We start from the raw sequence: 13,412 nt of genomic DNA on the forward strand, positions 1-13,412 counted from the left end.
GTCAGCTGACCTGGGCCAACCATGGTGCTGCTGTGGATCTTTTATTCCAGTCTAGACATACCCAAAGATATACCCTGTGTGCCTTCCTTCCTGCTCTTGGCAAAACCAAGACTCAGGCTTCTAACCAGACAGCCACTGGACCTAAAGAAGTGCCAGCAGCTCTTTACTGGGATTTAAAGCAAATCGATTGAAGATGCATTCCTTACATACTAAAAATCAAATCAAAAGAGCAGCAACCTACCCTCACATACTACTCCAGTCCCCAGATTCCAAATCCAAAACATCCTAGACCTTAGTTTCCTAAGAGATCCACCACCAGACCCTCTCAAAAACCAGCTCAAAAATAGGGGCTTTGCAGCATGCCCAAAAGATCAAATAGATTTGGGCTATTAAGAACCAAGCATAGAGCAAATTCCAAAGTTGAAGGGAGAACACACTGCCAGCAGCTCACTCTCACGTAGCAAATGTATGCAGGAGAATGGTCCCGCTATTGTGGGGAACTTTTCTGGATTATAAATTACCCGGGCGAAATGGGCTGGCGAAAGGATCTCTGAGTTCTCGCTCCCACTTCCTTTACCCAGAGGCCTGCCCAGGGCCGGCTCCAGGCACCAGCTCAGCAAGCAGATGCTTGGGGCGGAACAACGGAAAGGCTGGCTCTTCAGCGGCAGGTCCCTCAGTCCCTCTCGGAGGGAAGGACCTGCCGCCAAAGGATGAAGCGGCAGCAGCAGAGCTCCCAATTGCGTTTTTCCCCCCCGCCGCTGCTTGGTGTGGCAAAAACGCTGGAGCCAGCCCTGGGCCTGCCTGCCCCTGAGGGCTTCTCTTCCACGTCCTGTGTGGCAGAGCCCTTGTAACCCCAACAAGGCTGGGACCAGGATTCTTGGGGGATTCAACTCCCACCCTTGTCAGAGCTAACATCAGGGGCGTGCTACTTTAGGGGTCTGGGCGCAGAGGGCAGTGGCAGTGCTAACGATGGAGGGGGCTCTGGGAAGAGAGCCGCTGTGGAGGACGCGGGAAAGGAAAGCCTGACACGACCTCCTGGACGCGCGCGAGGGGGCGCGGCCAAAGGCCGGAGCACAGGGGGCGGCATGGGGGTGACACCGCCTACCGAGGCGCGCAGGGAGGGAGGGGCCAACGGCCGTTGCGCGCGAGTGAGCCCCTCGCGTGTTCGGGGCGGGGCTAGCGGCGGGACGCTGACCGGCTGAGGGCGTGTCGCGAACGGCAGGGCAGAGCCCAGGCTCGAGTCCTTAGCGCGCCTTGTTGATTGCGAGGGCTGGGGAGGGGCGGAGTCAGAGCTCCGCGGGTTTGGGACCGAGGGGGGGGCGGGCCATCCTGGTCTGGGCGGGGCCCTTAAAAGGAGGCTGGAATCATCGAGGACCAAGGGCTGGGACGGGACGGGGCGGGGCCAGTTGGAGCCGGGCGGGGCCTTTAGAGCGCGCCCGTCTCCGTTTTCACTGGGTGACCCAGTGGCCTAATGGATAAGGCATCAGCCTCCGGAGCTGGGGATTGTGGGTTCGAGTCCCATCTGGGTCGTGCCGATCACACGTTTTGTAGCGAGCCGGAGCAGCCTGGTAAATTCGTGACTGGGCGCCCCGCCGGGCTCCCGGGCCGCTTCCACGTTCTTATCGCCCGCAGGGGCTGCAGATGCCGCCGCCCTGGTACACTTTTCATCCTGCCGTCCCGCCTCCCGTGCACGGGGGAGGCGACGCGCAGGAGCTAGGGGATGATTGGCGGCTGGCGCACGTCGCCGGGCTGCGATGGCTGCGCGCCGGGGATGCCTGCACCGGCACCGGCACGGGGCGGAGAACACAGCGAGGCCGCAGGCTCTTGCCTCGCTCGGGGAAGGCAGCCTGAGGCAGGCGCTCCCAGGGCAGCTCGGCCCCTCGGAAAGGAAACCCCGGTGTAGCGGGAGCTGCGTACAACGAACCCCGGGCTGGCCTGTGCTCGGGCACCGGCGCGCTGCGAGCGGCCTCCCGGGCGGGCGTGGGGTTTTCCTGCCCCGGCCGCGGAAAGGGGCAGGCGATGGGCTGGGCCGGGAGCGCGGCGCCGGTTCCCATGTAAACACGGCCAGACCGGGAGCGCTCTGTGGCCAGGGGCCGCCGCCGGGCACGTGAGGGCGCGCGGGAAACAGGCGACAGGCCCGGCCTGCCCCTGTCAGAGGGGCGCAGCTTGCCCAGGGCAGGGCGCGAGTCTGGGGTTTGGCCTTTCCGGGGCGGGGCGGGGCGCCGGCCCCCGCCCTTCTCCCACCTGGAGGCGATGTGAGTTGATGGCGCCTCGTGCTGTAAGTAGCAGGCGTCCCCCTTTGTTGTGCACTTTGAACGGTGAGCGAGGTACTGGGGTAACAGCCCGAGCCAAAGCCCACGAAGTCTGTCCACTGACTGCAGGGAGCTTCGGATCAGGGGCCTCGTTCTGTACAGGGATTTGTGTCAGCCTCGCTCCGTCCTTACTGGTTTTGATTGGGCCTTCCCAGGGTCCAGGTGCTGCTGGTTGAGCATCTTGAGGATGTGTTGTGCTTTGTTTTTGGCAGGCGATTGGATTATGGGGAGATACAGAGGTAGACCTGGCCTTCATTTGGACTTAATTTTTGATCTTTTAGGCCTGGATTTTTAAAGGTATTGAGACATTGTGTTGTGTCAGTGTTGCAATGCCAGAGGGATTTAGACGGCTAACTTCCTTTGTCAGAAGGCATGAGTGCCTAAAACTCGCATTTAAAATCAATGGGATTTAGATTCCTAAGTGCCTTTGTCACTTTTGAAAATGACCATCTAATTGCTTAGGTGTGTTTTTTTTTTTTTTTTTGGACATAGGAGCCTTTTATTAGTAGCTCTGAGCGTTCTGGTGTCCTGCTTTGACTGGGAGCAACGTACAGCACATTGGGTGCTTTCCTGGTCCTGTGCAGAGAGCCCCACCTGGGAGGGATGGAGGGTCCCTTCATGGTTGCAGCGAGAACAGACCTAAGCAGATTGACACACCTAACTTTTAAAATCTGAGCCCTAGTGTTTTGTAGTGAGCCATTGTTTATCACACATCAGGGTGATGATGGCATCAGAACTTCAGTGTTCTTTTCTCTATGGGGATTAGGAATTGGGAATTCATCCAGTTTTTTGCTGCAAGCCAGTATTATCACCAGTGCAGGGTCTCTGGGGTTTTTCAATAGATGTAATTGGTGGCTAAAATTGTAGTTCTAAACTTTTCTCATAGGGAGAAGGAATCCTATACTAGGAGTGTTTCACTACAGTTTGCTAACAAAAAAAGCAGCTTCACCAGTAGTAGCACCAGTGCAAAGGCTAGTGTAGACATGTTAACCACCACATGGTCCACAGTGCGACCAGTGAAGCTGAAATTTTAAAATAGCTGAATTTTTAGGAGAAACACCTGGACATAAACACAGCAATATAGTAAAATGGATTATGTTATACTGACAAATAGTTTTATCAGAAGGTTGTATCTATTTAGTGGTTTCTTTATATCTTCAAAAGGTCCACATGGTTCTGATGCATCCCACATACATACTCCTTAAGTAGATATAAATTAGACCCAGAAAGACACCTTCACATGTAACTCCTCACATATTCATACTCACCTCTTGCCCCATACATCCTTTACATAAGGAAGAAAATGCTGAATCAAGAGAGCATAGGCATCGTTTTCTTATTCCTTATCCTCCAGGGGGCGCCAGTGCTTACCTTTCTAGTGTTCAGACACTAACCAGCTGACTTATTTACTATTTGAGGAATTTAAACAATATAAAGAGTTTAACATTCAAAGAAGCATAACAAATTCACTTAATTATTTGCAGGTTGTATTTCCTCCTTGCCTGCCATAGCACAGTCCCATAGAAGCATATTAGGTAAATGTTACAGAACAACTGTGTATTTCATCTAATCCACCCCATTTTTTTCTGGTGTGTAGCCCCTCATTGTCCTACCTAACCTCAGGAGAAATGGAGAGGAATGCACTGTGCTGGAACAACTCCTAAACAGCCAAATTAATAAAATATAAATGGCTGAGATGTTTAACGTGAATCTCCAGTTGTGAATTCAGTTCAGCATTGTGTCTGGGTTTAGATTTCTACAGTGTTTTTTTTTCCCCACATTAACATACTTACAGAATTAAAACATTTAAACGGCATATTGTAACAGAAGAAAAAGAATTAACACATGAGGCAATGGGAAATTAAAGAATAGGGTCATATATGTATTACAATTTCCTTACATATTGCAAACCATTTTAGATATACGGAGAATAAACTGGTTTCAGAGTAGCAGCTGTGTTAGTCTGTATCCGCAAAAAGAACAGGAGTACTTGTGGCACCTTAGAGACTAACAAATTTATTTCAGCATAAGCTTTCGTGGGCTACAGCTCACTTCTTCGGATGCATAGAATGGAACACACAGACAGGAGATATTTATACATACAGAGAACATGAAAAGGTGGAAGTACGCATACCAACTGGAAGAGTCCAATCAATTGAGATGAGCTATCATCAGCAGAAGAAAAAAAACCTTTGAAGTGATAACTGAGATGACCCATAGAAGGTGTGAGGAGAACTTAACATAGGGAAATAGATTCAATTAGTGTAATGACCCAACCATTCCCAGTCTCCGTTTAAACCTAAGTTAATTGTATCTAATTTGCATATAAGTAATATATACAATAAACTGTACATGCAATAAACTGTACACAGCTATATGAAATAAGACTTTGTGCTGCTGGGGAATTTGTTGGAATATATAAGACAGTCCAGCTATAAAGAAATACCAATTATCTACATCAGACATCAAAGAAATAAAATGTCCACTCTAACTGGGAGCAACCAAAATAAGTTTTCATATACCTCTGGTCTGTTTAATTTTAAATACTTAAATGGAATGGAAGTTTACCATTTACTTCAGTGAGGGCAAATATCCAATCCTAAAGCTGCAGTATTCTCCCAACCATTCTCTGTCTTGACTGGTAACTTAATATAGAGCATGCCGACAGGCGCATTAGAAATCCAGAGAGCGTTTATATATATTTATTCTAATGCATTGATCATTCTTAATAAACCATTTAAGCTTAAACTAAGCGATAGATACTACAACATTCAGCAATCTTTTGGGGCCTTTCATTGCATAGCTTTCCTCTGTCTGTAAAGATGGGCTTTAGTAAGCAGGCTACAGGATATTTCTAATGACCTTTAACAACACTTGTCTAGTGCTTTTTGTGGTCAAAGCACTAAACAGGCATAAACTAACTGATTAATCCTCATAACACCCCTTATCAGGCAATGGGGTAAGCAGCTTCAGTAATATGAAGAAAAGCCCTCAACTTTTTAAACTGGTTATATAGGAACAAGCATATTTGGCTAAATGAATCCCACATCAATAAAGTTACACTCAAGATGAATTTGGCTCAGTGTGTGTAAGGTGAGAGGAGGGGTGTCAGCGTTCTAGATACTCATTCAAGTTACTGAAACTGGGTTTTAAAATAAATTGAAACTATACAGGGAACAGCAGACCTTTCTGTTGAGAATGGACAATGACTATAACAAATTTGCAAAATCCCCATGAAATAAGGGCTGAAATAACCAGATGTACAATAAATAAAAAACATGCACCCATTATAAGCGACTGCATAACTTTTGATCTCATCCCTGCCTGTCCCCAAAGTAGCTGCAGACATGTAGTGGTGATGTGTTCCCTGAGTCTGTATGCTGCATTTTAATGCAGTTCCTTGTATTCAATTATGCGTTGATATGTTTTGTACAATTTCCCCTCAGAGGTAGGGAAGGAAAACAAGACCCCAACCCCAACTACTTTGTGTAGAGAATAGGAGTTTACGGAAGATTCATTTAATCAGGCAAAGACAGAACTGACATTTCAGGCAATTGTAGCCAGCGTGGGGGGGCTCCATGCACATTTCTCTTAGGAAGTGGCAGTGGGAGGCTAGCAGGATTGCGGCAGCTTGGTCTTGCTCCAATGGTTTGTCCAGGGAGCGATTCATGTTTCCCCTAAGGCTGCCTCTCATTAGCATGAACCAGGGGGAAGGGCATAAAAGACTCCAGTTCATTTAGAGTCTGGAAAAGGTTTCCTTCAACATGACAACCAAAGCATTCTGGCTCCTCTGTTTTGTCATGGGACCATCGTCCAACTTGGTGGCAGGTAAGTTTCTTAACATGCCAAAGCAGAAAAGGGCAGATTGGCTGTTTCCAGCAAGGAGGGGAGAGGCTGAGCGTCGCTCTTTCCCACAAAGACTGGACACATTATTTCCAATTCTTGCCTTGACAGCCCTCTCCAGCTGCATCCGTTTCAGCACGCTGCAGCAGCAAGCACATGAGAGGCAAGAAAAGGAACTTTTTAGCGTGTTCATTGGTCAAGCAAGCAAGCAGAGATACTTGATGTGTCAGAGGAAGGTGTGTGTCTGGGGAGGCTGGAGAGCACCTGCAAGAAACAGAGAATCAGCTAATGCCACGAATCCTGAGTTAGCCAGTGTTGAGCAGTTTGAGAGTTACTTAGTGGTTCATGTGTGTAGTTTCTTGTGTGACTTTTTTAGCCCCCTCCTACTCCCTGTAGGCTCCAAATTTGTGGTTTAGTGCAGCTGTTCTGAGCTCCCACCTGTGCCTTCTGCATGTCAGACTAAACAGATTTGTTACTGCATCCCGCAAAGGGCGTGGAGGTAAAAGGTGCATCTCTCCCCGTGGACAGAAAAGATCAGGTGTTATGTTGAAGTTCTATTTTCCCAGTTTCCAGAGATCTGACAGAGGAATTGAGCGGGATTGGAAATCTGGGTCATGACAAAATGCTTAATTTCTTCTTAGAAATTCATTGCTTAGTGAAAGTGTGTCTTGGGGGTAAACATCGCAGGTAGGAGATGTGTTTGAAAGGACTTGTTCAGGGTCCAGGCAGAACAGCTCCAGTGGACTCTGGCATGTCCCTGTCTTCAGCTTGTACCTCCCCCCGCCCCCAACTTGTCTTCATGGAAATTTCTGACTTCGTATGCATTCAGCCCAAATATCAGGAAATCTTTCCCATGACAACAGCTGGTGAGAGCAATGGAGAAGTAATGGTGAGGTCAACAGCTGAGAGTCAGGATTTGGAGATAAACCAGGACTTTATTCATCTGTGTATGTCAAATACTTCACAGGACGAGTCAGGATCAGCCTCCTACACACTGTTAACCGCAAACAGCGAGCACCCACATTGTGTGTGTGGGTAAACTGTTTTTAAATACTCTACATTGGCAAACTAATTGCATGGCAAGCATAGGCTGAAAAGGAAGAGGGAACCACAAATTTGAAGGGGAAAAAACTGCAGGGGAAAGAAAACTCTGTCTAAAAGGAAAGTCAATTTGCTTTGTGAGATTCAAAAGGGGAAAAGGATGGTGTGAAATGAGACCTGGAAATTTTCCCAGTTGGCCTGCACTGTGCTGTTAACCTGCCTGACCCAAAAACACAATAATATTTTATCATCATAATAATTTCTTAACTTTCATTTAGCAATAAAGGGCAGATCTCTCTCAATCCCATCTTTCTGCCATCAGGAACAAATGCAAGGGATCATTACTTAAAAGCAATGGCTTTTCTACCAAACATGAGCTTTTTGGGCTCCTTGACAGCTCTATGGCGCACAAGTCAGAAGTCCAAAAAAACGCTGGATAAAGATCTATTCAGCAATCCTCAAAGCCCATGAGCATTGAAAAGTCCGGATGACATTGTCAATAAGGCGTCCCATGGATGGGAAAACCAAATAGTTCTGTTGTCATAGCCTTTTAAACAATCAGCCCGAGCTGCACTGTGAATCTGGCTCCCCCGGATGCTCCCTGGACTTTCAGGGCTCTTTCGAGAGAAGGGTTTGTTTATAAATCATGTTTTTAATTTGTAACAATAATAGTAAAAATGCAGATCACCAGGGTTCAGCTTGCACACAGCTGGGCCAAGTTCCATGCTGGAGTTACTGGGATTCTGTCTGAAATAGGAGCTAGAAAGTTCCCCTCCAATCTTTCCTGTGTTTCTGGCCCCCGCATTTTTTGAAAGGCTGTTTTGTTGTACGAATCCCAGCTATTTTCAACCCCGCAGCATTTTGGAAATGAGAAGCTAATTCAGATTTTGTTCCACAAGCAATGATGCCCAGAGAGGCAGGTGCTATCCTTCTTTATGTGGGGACAGTGAAATCAGATGCCTATCAGATATGGGCACTCTGCTTTATTCCTGTTAGTGGATCATTTATTGTTTATATTGTGGTAATGGCTAGAGGCTTCAATTGCCCCTCCCCTTGTGCCAGGCACTGTACATACATATAAAAAAGGTTTCTGCCCCAAAGAGCTTACAAGTCATCTCCCCCCCCCCCAAAAAAAGGTTAAAACACTTCTACCTCTTCTGTTTATTGTACATAGGATACCTGCCCTATATCGGAAAACCCATTCGAGCACTCAGCAAGGATGGGTACAGTGCAGCAGACTCCACACCACGCCAAGCTAAGTTCCCATTTAGAGGCAGCAGTGGTGGTGAAGAGAATCAAACAGAGCATTGGTTGCTGTCTCCAGCTAACCTCCAGTGGCCAAAAGCTGCTGACATCCTCTCCGTCTCACCAGACAAAAAGAAAAAGGCCAAAACCTCAGTGGAAAACAATACGGGGCTGAGGAAAGAGCTTCACCAGGATGGCAGGGTCCTGGCTTCCGAGAGCCACATGGAGGGACCTCCTTCTGCTTCCTTTGACTTCAATCATGCAAACAGAATGCATGCAGATAGGTTTCAATCCGAGGCAGCGAACAGCATCTCAGCACACTTCCACCATAGAGCATTTTCCCATTATAAAGGCAGATCCTTGACTTTAGCTGAGATGCATCCTTTCCAAGACACAGGGGCAGTTGAGACAGAAGATCCCAATATGGTGGATCACCTTAACCGACCTGGCAAGATGAATCCCTACAAACAGCATGACCCTATAAGAAACGTCAGCAAGCCCTCCTGGGTCACCAACCGCCAGTCATCTAGCCTGTTGTATCACTTCAACGTGCTGAGAAAAGGTAAGGGGGAACCTCTATAGGAAGGGACTTTGTGACCTCTCAGGAGAACAGGGTTACTTACTTTCAGTCCTGAACTCCAGGGGGCATGTTGTGTTAATGCTGCACATCCACAACATACGTGCCTGTTGCAGTTCTAGATGCTGACAACAAGGAGAAGGTGTGCCTGACGGAGTGCAGGAGGGAGAGGGATGAAGCAGAGGCTTTCTGTGTGAGTGAATTTGGTAAGACCATTTTGTTCCATTGCATATATTCTCACTTGCAGGCAGGCATGGCAGACACACTCGTTGGCCAATGCTACTAGCACATACATTTCCTTTCTTGTTTTTAAAAGCCTTCTTGGGCTTGCTCCAGCCTATTCTAATAACTGTTTTTAAGGCTCCCATCACAGATGTTCCTATACATACACAACAAATAGCATCAATCACATTTCACTGTCTCATCCCCTTTCTGTTTTTCTGACACTGGCCTTCTTAGTGTCCCCACTCCATCCACACATCACTGTCAGTGATGAAGCCATTTCACAAGCTGTATAATTCTCCATTTCTTATTAACCCACAATTGGATACATCTCTCTACCTTTGTAGCTGTATTGTTTAACTGCCATTGCATTATTTACCTAGCTCTAATGAGTTTTAGGATATAATTTGGATGGAAGACCATGCCAGTTGATGGCCTGAATGGCATGCTCTCGGCATTCCGGATTCCGCTTTAGCTTCATAGGACTTCTGCCTGCAGCGGTCATGCTGCATTAGAGTCTAATGGCCATTTTGTCACACACACAGATGGTAGCAAAAGATAGTGTAGTTCTGAGTTAATTGCACTGGAAATTGGAGCACAAGTTTTCTGAATGGAGCTGTCTCATTATCAAAGCAGCAGGGGATTAGATGGTGTCTTTCTCAATATTTAAAAGCAGATAAGTAAAATACATGCCTAGTACCAGTTAACAGGTGTTTCTATTTCCAGAAAATAAGCATATTATGAGGCATCTGTTTTGCCTGACTAGACATTAGGCAGTTTTCTACAAACATAAACATTCCTTAATTTCCTTTTAGTCAAAAGTTTTAGAATGACGCCCGGCACATAGGTCTCTGATCGAGGCCTTGTACTGGCCCTCTGCGTATTTCATCCTTTAATGATGAAATAATTTCATTTATTTCTTAAATTAAAAAAAAAAAGCCTGTCTCTTAACCCAGCCTGAAGAACATTAATCTGCACAGCCCCATGCCCCGGTTCCCCTAGAGTGATCACAGAAGGGGCTTTACTCCTCATGAATTTACATCTAGAGATTAAAAAGCTAGTGGCTGCATCAAAGAGAAGTTTTCACTCCATGAGGCAGGTATGGCCTTGACCTTTGTCAAGGAAGTTTTCTAGCCTTACCTCTCCAGTGACTTTATCGCGGTCTGTCTAGAATACATGTGGGGGATTTTCCAGTCCCTCGGTTAACTCAGCCCAGTCCTGTGTCTTTCTGAGGCAGAAATGGTGTAGCACAGCGCTATGTGATTTGCTAAGATTAGGACTCATGCTGCTTTATCAGGCTGCATTGCATGGATACTGAGCAAGAGGACTCTCCTTTCAAATTAGATAATACTCCAGTGTAATATAGTAATACAGCAGAATACGCTAATGAATGTTTCTTTTTCTTCTCCCTTTCAAGTGAATACTCAACCCCACCATTCCTAACCTGCACTGTTATTCAACAACACATAGGACTCAACTTTGAAGTACTTTATAAACTTCAAGACTTTTGTTCACTGCACCATTGTGATTCGTTTAGAGCCTCCGCATGTATCATGAGCTGAGTATCAATGTGCCAGTAGCAAGTGTATCGAGTGATTGTTTTCCCTCTCTCCCTTAAAACAGCAGTGAATGGGATTGTTCATGATGTGGAAACACTGGAGAAAGGAGTCCACCTTGTTACACTCTTGGTAAATAGCGACGGATTATACAAGATGAGTCGCCTGTATATCACCCCCGATGGCTTCTTCTTCCGAGTTCACATTCTCATTGTGGATGCTTTAAACTGCAGTAAACCATGTCCAGATTTTAAACTTGGTAATGAATCCCAGCTAAATCCAGTCAGTTTCTCTAGGTGGTGTGGGATTTCAGTTAGCCTAGATTTAAAAGGGGTTCATGGGACAGGTTGGGCAGAAGGAACAGCTTCATTTAGGAGCAGGGGGGCACACAAACTGTTTTCTTTCTGGTTTCCAGGTATCTGCAAAACAAGCCCAACTGTCTGCAAGGCAGAATGGTTAAAGCCATTCAATCCCCTAAAACTACATTCTGTAAAACATTTGTCCTGCTGATGCTTTCACCAGCAAGCAGACCTGCTGCTTTTATCCAATCCCCAAAAGCCAAGGTGATGGTGGGGGGAAGTTGGCATAGCCAGTTCCAGTTTTCACCCATCTCTTGCTTTATTAATAATTTGAATTTTGCTACTTTAACACATTTGGTTTTAGCCCAATGTATGTTAAAAGAAAATGTGACTAAGCTACAATCATCCAAACTGGAACAGGTGTTTTTCTAAAATGAAACAAGTAAAGGAAATGAAACAAACAAAAATGAAAATAAACCAACCCAGAGTAAATTATTTGTTATTTTGCAGGAAGTAGATATATTGTGATGGGTCAGATCTACCACAAGAGACGGCAGCTACCTGCACCTCTGCTGCAGTTCCTGAGAGGGCGTCTGCGGCCAGGAGATGGGCTGCTAAGGAGCGGCAGCAACTATGTAAAAAGATTCAACAGGAAGAGGGATCGTAAAGTTCAAGGGGCAGCTCACACCAAGTGTAGATGAGGCTACAGTCCTAACTGCTTTACTAGGGCGTAAGCAGCACTGGCAGTCAGCTAGCAGAACAAAACTGGACTCTACTTTAATTGAGTCTGACCTTCCTTCCATAGTAAGAATCCTTTGAGTGACTATAGCTCAGCTCTTGCTTAATTCTGTCTCCAGTACTGATGAACACCTGATGTCTTATATGGTTTATAAAACAATGTTTCTTTCAAAGGTTCTGATTATATCCAGATACTAATATAGTGTGCAAAAAAAGAAAAATACAGCCTAGAAATCAAACCTATTCACTGACTGTAGAGAACACAAGCTGCTTAGTGGATTTCTCTTTAAATATGGTTCCAAAGTAATAGGTTATCCTTTTTGTAATACACAATTTAAATCCTAATATTTTGATTATTTTTAGAGCTAAATTCTTTTATCAGGAGTAACTGGAGTCACTCTGGAGTTACACCATTTAACTGAAAACAGCTGTCTCTTATTGCTTAGATTAATATTCAAAATGGTGTATTTCATAGTATTAAAGTTCTCAGTGCAATGAGATTTAAAAAAAGAGCATTCAAACCCTAAATCTGTAATGTGTTGCATGATCATTTGTAGCTCAAAGGCTGCACAGCATAAATATGTAGACATTTGTTTTGAAACACTATCAAAGGATTTATCAAACTAAGCATTCTGACAAAATAACATTTTTGCAGCACTTTGGTTTCCTCAAAGTACATAATACTGTTTAAAACTATCAAAACAATATATAATTATACCAATTTTTGTCAAATATAAAGGACCAGATTTTTCTGGTCATTTAGAAACATGTTCAAAATACATATGCCACAGCACACCTTATTGGAGCTTACACGTATGTTCGGAGATTGATCCATTTATAGATTCCAAGGCTAGATGGCATACTTGTGATAATTTAATTTGACCTCCTGCATAACACAAGCCATACAACTTCCCCAAAATAATTCCTAAAGCTTTTTCTAAAACATCCATTCTTGATTTTAAACTTGTCAGTGATGGAGAATCCACCATGACCCTTGGTAAATTATTCCAATGTTTAATTACCCTTTTAAAAATTTATGCCTTATTTCATTAATTGAATACAAATCATGCACAAATAGCCAATTAGTATGTGTATCGTTACCTATTTGCATGTACAAATTATGGTACCGAGGCATGCAAATCAGTCATGCAATTGCATACACATTTTGCAAGCCTAATTACTCTTCTGGAATGGATGTTCAACCCTGAAACTATTGAGTGTGTGTATTTGGTATAATTTTTCTATAAAGACAAGTGTATAAGGTTTATATCTGCAAAACAGTAAAGCTACCTTTGGAATCAGTTCTATGTTGGACCTGATCTTTTACTTTTAGAGCCTTAGTGAAACTTCAACAAATATTTTTTTTGACATTTAACCCCTTGTAGGAAATGCTGGTATTAAATATTCCTAAATAGCACTCCCCCCACCCCCCAATTATCTCAAATCCAGCTTCTTAGCCTTTTCATCTGTTTGTTTTAATCAGTTCTACTCTTTGGGCAGAAATTAAAAAAAAAAAATTCAGGAAGAGCCCCAGTGAAAAGATTCAATGCCTTTTCAAAAAAAAAGCATCAACTTGCTT

General features: G+C 44.9%; 1 protein-coding gene and 1 non-coding gene across 3 annotated transcripts; both read left to right on the plus strand.

The window, feature by feature from the left end:
• The first annotated feature begins 1,434 nt into the window (after positions 1-1,434).
• On the plus strand, positions 1,435-13,113 carry C12H17orf58 (chromosome 12 C17orf58 homolog). 2 transcript variants are annotated; one of them, XM_044983370.1, is made up of 5 exons: positions 1,435-1,568; positions 8,371-9,003; positions 9,135-9,224; positions 10,864-11,055; positions 11,606-13,113. In XM_044983370.1, exons 1-5 carry the CDS (start codon positions 1,472-1,474, stop codon positions 11,794-11,796), a joined length of 1,203 nt encoding a protein of 400 aa, XP_044839305.1. In that variant the 5' UTR covers positions 1,435-1,471; the 3' UTR covers positions 11,797-13,113. The 2 variants fall into 2 exon arrangements, with proteins under 2 accessions (XP_044839305.1, XP_044839306.1); XM_044983371.1 differs by lacking the exon at positions 1,435-1,568 and adding an exon at positions 5,971-6,140.
• TRNAR-CCG lies at positions 1,458-1,530 on the plus strand. The gene has a single exon. It is a non-coding gene; the product is annotated as a tRNA-Arg (tRNA).
• Positions 13,114-13,412: the final 299 nt, after the last annotated feature.

The sequence above is a fragment of the Mauremys mutica genome, chromosome 12 (genome assembly GCF_020497125.1).
Source record: "Mauremys mutica isolate MM-2020 ecotype Southern chromosome 12, ASM2049712v1, whole genome shotgun sequence".
Taxonomy (NCBI): domain Eukaryota; kingdom Metazoa; phylum Chordata; order Testudines; family Geoemydidae; genus Mauremys; species Mauremys mutica.